This window comes from Epinephelus moara, chromosome 10 (genome assembly GCF_006386435.1).
Source record: "Epinephelus moara isolate mb chromosome 10, YSFRI_EMoa_1.0, whole genome shotgun sequence".
Taxonomy (NCBI): domain Eukaryota; kingdom Metazoa; phylum Chordata; class Actinopteri; order Perciformes; family Serranidae; genus Epinephelus; species Epinephelus moara.
The window spans coordinates 5,887,579-5,898,603 of record NC_065515.1 but is presented as its reverse complement, the minus strand read 5'-3'; the positions used below and the strand labels follow the sequence as shown (position 1 = coordinate 5,898,603).

Genomic DNA, 11,025 nt, shown 5'->3' with positions numbered 1-11,025 from the left:
ATTTCTTATCTCTTATCTAGGCCTAACCGCCATATGGATTTTTACTAAACTTGGTAGATATGTAGAACAGGACGCCTCAAGGTGAAATTTAACTCTAATTGGCAACTGGGTGGCGCTATAACAACAGAAAAATGCTTAAAAATGGCTAAAATGTGACCGATCGCTGTGGCTCCCCCTGTGGACCAGTGTTGTTTGTTTTCTAATTTTTGGTATGACTAAGTCATGGTATGGTATGCTTTACATAATCACTGTCAGTGTGTCATTCTGTCAGTCAGTCATTCTGTCTGTCCCACGTTTTTCTACTCACTGACGTGGTCAATCTATGTGAAACTGCACATAGGCATTGAGGATTGGCATAGGTAGAAGGTGACAAAGCTACCAATGGATATGGACTAGTATTATTAAATGACGTGGATTTGACTGTTTTCAAGGTGTCTTCTGTAGTTGATTTGTGTCAGCAATTGTCTTGTTGGCTTCACAAGAGTCTCTAAACATCATCACCTAAAATACCCATGTACATGCAGACTAGGCCCAAGAGTCACAAATAAAATTGTACTTAACACAATATACTGTCAAATAAAGAATGAATTAGTGTGTGCACCAAGAAGTAATGGAGAATACAAAATAATTCATACACAGACAAAAATACCTAAATATAAAAGTCCTTTAGAACAGGAGCACAGACGGGGGAACTTACACGAGTGTGTGTGCGGATGTGCATCTTCAGGCCATCGTTCTTGCTGAACGCTTTGTCACAGTAGGGGCACTGGTATGGACGCTCACCTGGGGAACAAAAACCATTAGTGTGCATGAGACATCATCATTCACACATGTAACTGATACTGTACCATACAGGTTTAAAATCAGAATAAATTATGTATCCTGCCATGTTGAACACTGCGATGTCTTGCCTCACAGATGGTTTAGGTGTGTGTGTTGCCGCCTCTGTCCTGTCCTGCCCTGCTCTAACACAGATTTGACCTGGCTGCTGGTAGACCAGATATCTTTCACTCCGAGCCTTTCACTTCTGATGCACACCGACTTTCCACTGCAGAGCAAAAGCTTACATTGGCTACACTTCATGGCTCGCTATCGGAGCTGCAACTGGCCAACAGTTTAGGAGCACATCAGAGGCAACGTGGCTTATCCCATTGGATCAAAAGCAGTCCGGCCAAACTCCTACTGATCCTATCTGAGCACACAGCGATGATGACAAAGAGAAAGTGACAGGCTGTCAGTCAAACAGTCCACTGACACATGGATCTGTTTACCACAAGCTGATCCAAAGGCCAGATAGGAGCACCAGAGCTGATTACTAATCTATAGAAGGGATATGAGGTAACCTATAGAACCGCACCGAAATTAAAGTCTCAGACAGGAAAATACAGTAAAAATTCTGGGTTCAATAATTGTTTAATTTATATCATAGATCAGGGAGCCAGAGCAAACTAAATACACCTCCTGTGCTCAGAAAAAAAAGCCAGGAATCAAACTTATATTTTCTTAAGCCCCCTTCCTCATGATATAAGAATTTACTCTGTCCTGAATTTATATATATATATATATATATATATGCCTGCAAGTGTACAGTTTAATGAAACAGATACCTACAGCTACACATTTACGTTCATTCCTTACAACAGTCTAATTTCTTATCTGCTTCACAGTAACGTAATCTCTCTTCAGTGACTAATTGTTGAACAGGCAAGCAAGTCATTTTATTGATGGGGGAGATGTTTTGCCCCTTTAAGGAATAAGGTTAATTAGCTGTGTTTCCTTGGGATTCAAAATGCAAAGATGCTTATTAAATCAGAAAATCCATCTGGGGAGTATATGAGAGGAGTAATATTATCTCTCACTGCTATAAACACAACTGTGCTGAAGGAATGTTTCTCCTCCAGTCCTGTCTGTTAGTACGGATGGGCTGATCGAGTAAAGCCTGATTTATGGTCCTGCGGCGTACCTACAACGTACCTACGTCGTTGCCGTGACGCCGTCATGAACCCTTCGAACTTCTCCGTCACTCCATTTCGTCGCAGTGCAATTCACCGCCAGAGCGGTTGGAGGCTGCGTTCCTTTCCTGAATGGTTATCGTCGTCTCTAGTTGATTCTTTGTTTAGCTTCCGGCTTTTCCGGTCACAGAGAAATGAACGTGGAGCACGGACAGACGGCTCCGTCCATATCCGTATTGAACGTTGAGCATAAATGGGCCTTAATACTGCAACATATGTGCAACATCTACATCGCAACAGAAGATGTTTAAAGATGGCGGGGATGGCAATCTGGAAATACAGAACCGGAAATACGTTGCTACCAAGCAAACCAATCACAGCCCTCTCGGTCTGCGTCGCCTCGACGTGTAGTTACATTTTTGGGGAGGTGCACGTCAGGCTACGCTGGGGGCTACGGCGAGCCTTCTGCGTAGCCACGTACCCTACAACGTAGCGACGTCGTTGATTTAACGCAGGACCATAAATCAGGCTTTACACAGTAAATGTTTGAAGTTTTCCTCCAGACACGTTTTAAAGTGTGTTAAAGTGCTTACACTAATACTAATATTTGTTTAGCATTATTTCCCCACATCATAGATCTTCATTGAGAAATTTTGACGTTAAGTTTTGCTTTACACTTTCTCCAGTGCTGCTCGCCCTAGGTTGACCGTTGAAACAGCAGTGTGCATCAAGATGGCTGGTGTCAGTGTCAGAGGAAACACTGGAGAGATTCTGACATAAATGTTTGAGCCTCAGTCAGACCATGGATGTATAAAGAGACCTGGATACAGCCTTAGAGGTGGGCTCCTGTTCATTCCTATGAACTGTGCTCAGTGGCACATGAAGCCAAAGAAGCTCAATTTTCTATGGTATTACATTTCCTGGATCTTCAGCATTGTGGCGCCCATAGAGCAAGCGCACTACAGACTTCGGGCTTGTGTTCATACAGCATTTTATTTTTTTCTCAGCGCCAGCGTCTTTTCTGAATTGTTCCCAAAAAATTCCCTCGTGAATCTGTCCCTCTACCTGGTTTTAAAGTTCTCACAAGTACATGGATGAATGAGTCGGTTGGGTCTTGTCACTGTGCCGAGGTGCTCTAACATTTCTACTTGTTACTGTATTTCTTTTATGTTTTTTATTGTGTGGTTGTTTGGCTGTGTTTTTTTGTGTGATGCTGTCTTGGCCAGGTCTCCCTTATAAAAGAGATTGTTGATCTCAATGGGAGGAAATTTTAAAAATGAGCGGAGAGCGTATGTGGCCGCATGCAGCTGCCTAGAGAAAAACCGCCACACCCAGCATCTTTTTTCAGAGTGCTTCATCTTTGCTCTGAGCGCTTTAAGGTGAAAATCTCTAAACTTTTTAGAAAGCCACCGATGACATCACTGCTACCCTTTAGCTAGATCTGCTGGTGGACATTAGATGTTGCAAAATTTGTTCTTTTTGTCGAGGTGGCGGGAAAAAGAACAAAGTTCTTTCTGGCCAGGACATTTCATACTTAACGAGAAACTCGAGTGCAGAACTCCTGGGAAGTCCTCATAGGCACCTCCCACTGCAGCATACGTCACACTCGCTTTTCCGCACTAACAACGCCTACTTCAAATTTCTGACCAATCACACAATAGTTCTTGGACACCACACAAGAAAAAAGTTCCCAGGTGATGTGTCGAGAACAAGCTGCAAGAACTCCCAAACCAGGGCTGCAAGAAAAAAATGACGTCATTCTTTTCTTGCAGCCCTGTGAGAGAGAACAAATTTCTCTGTTCTTGAGTATGTAAAAACCTTAAGCTTGATGTTGACTGTGTACTACACCACATTAGCTACCTCGCTAATGTCAGTGTGAAGATATTGTCATAGAAACATGCCCATGCAGAGAATATCATTAAAAAAATGTGCTGGGAGCATTTTTTCATGAAGCTCTGGGATCAAGCACTTCCCAGCGTCCTGCCATGGCTTTTCTACTGAAGAAAAGTGCAATGTGGACACAGGGCCTTATCTCAGCTGAGTGTAGCCGAGGGGCTAACTCACGCCACCTGAGCAGTTAACCTGTGGTTTAGGCCTCCGCTGAATGGGGAGAAAATCAATATAATGGTGGTGCTCTTTGTGTTTTCAGACTGAAGGGATCAAATCCTGATAATGAAACGAGTCATTTCGCAGAAGTTGTGATGCTCAAAAAAAAATTATCCATTGATTTAATGACGTCTCTTTCACATTATCAGTCGATGGAAAAGTCTTTATGGTCCCATGACATTGTGTGACAGACCCAGAAGCTGTAATTACACATTTGGCCACTTTAAAATTAGCTAAAATTGTCTCTAAAGCCTGACACTGTTCCTGGGGGATTGAGTCAGACCTAGACTCAGTTGACACATCTGTTCCGTATTGGAATGGTAAGCGTCGTTAGCATCTTTTATTTTTTATTTATATTGTTTGTTAGCTTTCTAGCTTGTAGTCTAACTGTAGTCCCTCTTTTCTGGTCAAGAGTTACAGAGGCTGCATTGGCAATTATAAATGGAAGTTTTGACAGCGTTTTGGGTGCAGGAGGTTCATCTCACTACACAGCATGGAGACCTGTTTGCAGAAGGAGTTAACTTGCATCCATTAGAGGAGTGAAATCTCGAAAGATGATGAGATGGATGATATGTGACAGTGTGTGGCAGAATCGGTTTTGTTTGTTAAACCTACATTTAAAAGAAAAATAGGAGGGTAATGCTGTAAATCAACGCTAGTGGTGCTTTGTAGTGTTTCTGTGTTGTGTAGAGTGGAGTTACAAACGACTGTGTGTGTCATAGAATAATGGAGAATATGGTCAGTAAATGGGTAAAATACAGATTTTGCTTATCTCGTGAAATGAAGACGGACATGGGGGGATTCATTCCAATATGTCATGAGATCCACTGGTAATAGTATTTTCATGTAAATAGGGCTTTAGACAGAGATTGGCTTTCAAATTTGTTATGTACCCAATTTAGCTTACTTGGCTTATGTTTGATTTTTCAGTTTTAAGGTATGTACACAGACATCGCCTCCTTGAGAAGAGGAATGTTAAACACCTCTCTAGTGACAAATTTGCAGAATTACAAGTCAATATAGTCAAGGTCAGACATTTTAGGGGACAAACATAAAACACATCTGTAAGTGGAGGGGGACTTTCATATTATTTGATATTTTACATTTGAATAATTTCATTTGAATATTGCTGCTATTTTTGTCCTAAATGAGACTGACAATATTAGCTCATGTATCCATATGTAGGGTCTGTCTGACCACTACCTTGACTACAAATGTTTATAATTCCGATGTTGGATTGTCATCTTAATTATTCACATCCCACAAATCCTTTGTCTTTAAACAGAGAAGCTACGACAGCTGTCACGTAGCAGACATACCAGTCGGGCTCTAAACCCACCATAAACCCCCCACAAGAGGGCTTCAGAGGAGCACAAGGAGGAGTGCTGTGACACAAAGTAATAAAACATGTAACCTCACATTGGTGTGGAAAGGGTTAACGTGACATATGTGGACTGATTACACGTACTGAGACATGTGCAGAGGGGCAGCTCGGCAGCATTCTGTCCCAAAATCCCCGTCTGTGCAATTTCAGCCTCTAGGAGGCCTTTTGTTGACAAACAGGAAAATCTGAATCCCAGATGTGTTTTGAGAAAGAGGAGAGCAAATCCTATGTCTTATGTAGCATGTGTGGTATCGGGTTAAGGCCCAGCGTTAGCCTTGGGGAGTCCTGGGGAAGGCATTAGTGCGCTAATAGCACCGGAGCACAGTGTGCCAGTATACTTCTGCGGCTTGGATCACATCCCTCCCAGGAGCTGGCTATTGTCAGTTAATACACGGCACAGATGACCACACCCCGCTAACACGGAGCCTCGCAATAAGTGCACACCAATTCACCTACTTAACCTATACACTCTCTGGACATGTGTGCCTCATCTGGAAAATGCAAACAGAGAAAATGATGGTATTCCTAAAGAGGTCATTCATAAATACGTCGCTAATAGATGACATCCAAGCTACTTTTATCCAGCAGTCATGGCTTTTCCACTGGATCAACCTGCTCCTAATGAAAACAAGAGCAACTCAATCCTTTAGCGAAACAGGAAATAAACAAACGCTACTCAGAAACCTAAGTAGTAACATTCTTGCAACGTTGCTCTCTGTTATTCGTGTGAGAGGCTTAGAGTCTGTTCTGCCGAGTGTTACTGTAACTAGAAACCCTCCACTTATTCTCCAGATTGAGCCAGATTGTTTGGGGATTATGAGGGGTGGCTGCAGCACTGAGCCAGGGCTTTATGTGTGTGGAGATGGTAACTGATTTAGCATGTGCTGAAACAGGACACCATCTCTTTGACCCTGGGTGTCTCCCCCGGCCCCTGCTGTGGCCCTCACACTCCTTGTCTGCTAATCGATCCGTTTGGCACCCCTTGTGTGTTGTATATGTGCGCGTACGGCCGCGTGTCTGGTTAGCAGATGGCCGGCTTTGTCATTTTGCCTGCCGCACGGCGTTCGTGTTATGGAGAGCGCTTTGTAGCTTCGGGGCTCCGGTCTGAAAGACATTAGTGCTGTCCGTCAGAAATTAATTCCCGGCTTCCTCCGGTTCAGTCAGACAGTGGCCCTCCACTGTCCTTCCCTCTGCCCTGTGTCACATGCCGACAGGGGCCACGGAGGTAATGTGATATCAGTGTGTTGGAGATGATAAGAGATCGCCTTTGATGAGCCGTAGGAACGCGCAACAACTTTTACACTTGACCTTTCCATTATAGCCAGGGTCTCGGTAGATTTCTCCACTTCCTCAAACAATTCCCTTAAACTTGCCCATGTGAAGGCATCACACAGACTCGCCTCGCCGCACATGCAGCAGATCCAAACTCCTGACACGCGTCTCCAAATTAAGCATCCACACGGCACCTAAAAAAAGAGATCAAGCTGCGATAGCGAGGCACTATTCATCACAGGGACAGAAAATAATCCAATACGCGGTGATTTTACTTTACATGATTGTAACCATGACCACAGTCAAGACAAACAAAATCATCTGTACGTAAATAGGTTCAGTGATTCCAGAGTTTTACCAGATGTCCATTTGAGGGCAGTTGTTCTGTCGTGAGACCACTTAAAGCTGCAATGTGTAGCTTTTTAAAACATCAAAAATATGGCTGTGTATAATCACCATAACAAATGACACCATGATCGAGACAATTAGGATCCTTTGTCCGGTGCCAGTGGGATAGCTCGTGCGTGTTTATAAAATTAAGACGTATTTTCCAAGAACAAGTTGCTTCATGTGTTTTATTTTCCCGTTTCTTTTCCATTACTGAAAAGGAAAAAAATACTGACTGTATATTGTTTTTAATATAATTTGTGGTCTCAGTGAGAAACTCATATTTACACAAAGAGCAGTGTGTTTCTCCTTACTTTGTGCCTCAGAGTAATCTCTGGTACTGTACAACAGTTCAATGTAAAACAAAACTGAAATAAAATGTTTTTAATGACAGTTTTCTGGCATGTATAATTATAGAAATGATTGAAAAATGGGTGGCAATTATTTACTCATGTATACATTTTTCAGGGTTGTACACGACTGGAACATAAGCTTTAGTTCAGTGAAGCAGATCTACTTTACTTGTCATCTGGAGTCCAAAAGTCAGACTGACCACTCCTTCCTCTAAGTCTCTGAGGAAAACCAGACACTGTCTGTGGCCTATATATTTATTATTCATTTTATTTAACCTGATAATAGCAGAAAATAGTGTGAGACAATTATGATTCCCCATCGGTGGAATATATCTAAGTACATTTACTCAAGTATTTATATTTTATGCTACTTTATTCTTCTTCTTACTCCACTAAATCACAGAGGCAAATATTGTACTTTTTAGTTCACTACATTACATCACATTACTTTTCACAGTACAGTTTTTCATCCCCTTCCTGTCCAGTGAAAACCATGTTTCTCCAGATGTGTTGATTTTGAATATTTGTGATAAACTAAAGAAGAGTGTTCCTTTATGTGTTGAGAAAATTCTCCTACTTAGCAGGACTTGTGCGTCAGTTTTATGCAGAGCTTATGGTGTAGCCTATGCACACAGCCAACGCCGTTGTGAGCATCTATACATGTGCGGTGGTGTCTGTTTCACTCTGCAGTTACAGCTCCAAAACACTAGTTGTTGGCGGAGGTTTCTGTGAAGTGCTGTAAAGTTTAGCTGATTCAAAACACATTAAACATGGCTTAACAGAGACAATTTCAAACACAAGTACACAAATCAGCTTCACTATAACTCACAGGATTCACAGACAAAGCACTTGTCTGTATCTGGACACATTTTCCCCACAAATACAACATGCTAATGATATTAGCACAAACCTATGGCATTTTACATTGTATAAATTAGCCTAGCAGCTAGTGGACTTTTCCTCTGCACTTTTCGTATAAATGCCTATGAAAAGTAATGCACCACAATTATATATATATGACCAATCCACGTAATTGGGAAGGCTATGATCACATGACCAATGCAAAAAAGGAAGTACTTCTGAGACCAAAAGTCAACGTAAGAAGGCAGGTTGGGTTGGTGGGTGGGTCAAACAAAAACAGGACTTCCCCCAAGAGAGTGGTGTTCGAAACCGTGTGAAATCTACCGAACTTTGCGTTCTTTCAAGGTACGACATCTCCATGTTTCTTTTCCTAAACCAAATGTCGGTAACTTTACTTGCCTAAGTCTAACCTATGAGGTAGGACGCACCTTTATGTTTGGTACATGCCTTTACGAAAAATAACATCATTCATTGGGTGCTAACTTGTTAGGTATCGTACGAACCGTTGTATGTGCATTTTAGAAGAACTGATATTAAGTATAAACTGTTGTTAAAAGAAGTAAAAGAGTAATACTGTAACAGATGCATTAATGACATAAGTTGAATGATATCTAATTTACTAATATTATTTTCATTATCATTATTTTTAGCATTATGTAAAGCAGTTTCTTTAAATATTCTTTGTTATAGAAGACAATCATCGGACAACCACCATTGAACTGTTCAACCACCCTATCTGCAATAAAATGTTGTAACAGGTCCCTGGATCCTGAATGTTCTATGAGCAAGTGGCAGCATAACTATACAGTTTTTTTTAAAGATACTATATTAACCGTTGTATGAGAATACATTGATCAGTGAGAATTTGGACTTGTTGCTCTTTCTCTGATCAGTACATCAAGGGTGCACATTTTTAATCTACAAGTTGTATCATTTCTGCTTTGGTTCCCGTGGGAGCTTTTTAAAGTCTGAAAACATAACTGATGATGTCAGGAAGTGCAAAACTAATGTTCTGGAGTGGCCCTTTAAGGCCACCATATGAGCACATTTTTCATAATTATAGCATCTTCAAATAATTATGATGGCATAAGTTTTTGCTCGTAGAAAAATGAGACAATCCCAGTGAAAATTGGTGCGGTCTTTGTGTTGCTTTCAACCCATTCATGTCCGTTTCCTCTGAGTGTATTGACACATGGCGGCTTTAATATAATCATCTCAGACAGCTGTGTGGAATTGACACATTGTACTCGTGGTTACTTCTTGTTTTGTTCTTGTGCTTGTGAAACTTAAAGTAGAAAAATCTTTTATTTGTTGGTTGTGACGATGATGTTAAAACCATCCAAGTGTTCTCTTTTTGACCACTGAACATGTGCAACCACACTGGAGACCTCGGTCTGTCTGAGCATGTGGAAAAACTCTTAATACTGAAGCTTTATTCATAACACAACATAAACACAAAATCAGCATTTCTAAGGGTTAAAATGCCACGCCAATTTGTCGTAACACAGCTCATGGGTTTACACTAATCGCTGTGCCCACACATGACATGTCCTATGATGTCAGTATGACACCGGGGCTCTGGGTTCTGTCAACGTTTTTCCTTTGGCACAAATAAATTTCATGACCCCACTATGGTTATTTACCACATCATGGCACATATGGTGGGAAAATCTACTCTCACTGAGCTGTGATGTGGAGAACGACACACAACAGGGCCAAGAAGAATCATTTAGAAGATGATAGAAACATCCATCATGACTACTGAGTTCCACAAAGTCTTCAGCATCCTGGTCCAAGTTTTTTGACAGCTCACATTTTATGGGTTGTCGGTGATCTCATAAAGGCAGCTCTCTGAGAAGACGCCTGCCTCTGTGGCACTACAACTAATTTGTTTGAGCTCAACACGATGTTCTAACCAAATTAAACTGAAACAAAATCCAAGCCAAGTATACAGTACACGCCTCGCCAGCTACTTAACACTCTCAAGTTGATGTTTTAGGATTTCTCTTTAATCCCATTTCTCTGACAATGCGCTTTAGTGTTTGATGGTAAAATGATCGGGGGAGGAAATCTCCAAGGAATCCGTACAAAGTCCTCTGTGTTTAGCAGGTAAATAATCAATGCTGACTTGTTCCTGTGAAGCAGGAAGACGAACAAGATCGAGCTTTCCTGTCTGCCATCCAGAGAAGCTGTCGATTTAAAGGTCTTCACCTCAGCTGGTGGCCTTCTTTAAGAGATCACTGACAGAAAAAACTAGCCGTCTTTAAAGTTTTACTTCCATTAACAGGCTTGTTTTATGATTTAAACATTTATCACACAATCTCCATAGAGAGCCGTGTGTGCCCACGAAATTACTCTCCACTGTTTGAGAACAAGATGAGTCTTGTTTGATTGTCGCTCAGGGAACGACTCACACTTTTCACCAAAGCTTATTTTTTCCTCTCACACAAAAAAGCAACAAACAAAAAAATCCCAGTCTATAGAATGAGGGGACAGATTTACAGCCAGTCAGGGTCAAGGGTCATCCGGCTGGATGCTTTCTTGGAGTGGTCTTTTCTCTCTTTACTCCTTTCTTTCTTTGAGGTGTCCCCTCGGCTCCCACCCCTCCCCCAGCATTCCTCCCTTTTGTTTATTCTATATAAATACAATCAGACTGGGCCGCGGCCCACACTGGAATACATTCTCTCTTTCTGTTGGTTTGTCCTTCACA

The 11,025-nt window shown here is 41.6% G+C and overlaps 1 protein-coding gene across 1 annotated transcript in view; it reads right to left on the bottom strand.

Moving 5' to 3' along the window:
* Nucleotides 1-11,025, bottom strand: part of prdm5 (PR domain containing 5) — a 54,360-nt gene that overhangs the window by 15,627 nt on the left and 27,708 nt on the right. The window contains exon 14 of the mRNA XM_050055941.1: nt 698-783. Within this exon, the coding sequence (XP_049911898.1) occupies nt 698-783 (86 nt within the window). The remainder of the gene's footprint in view (nt 1-697; nt 784-11,025) is intronic.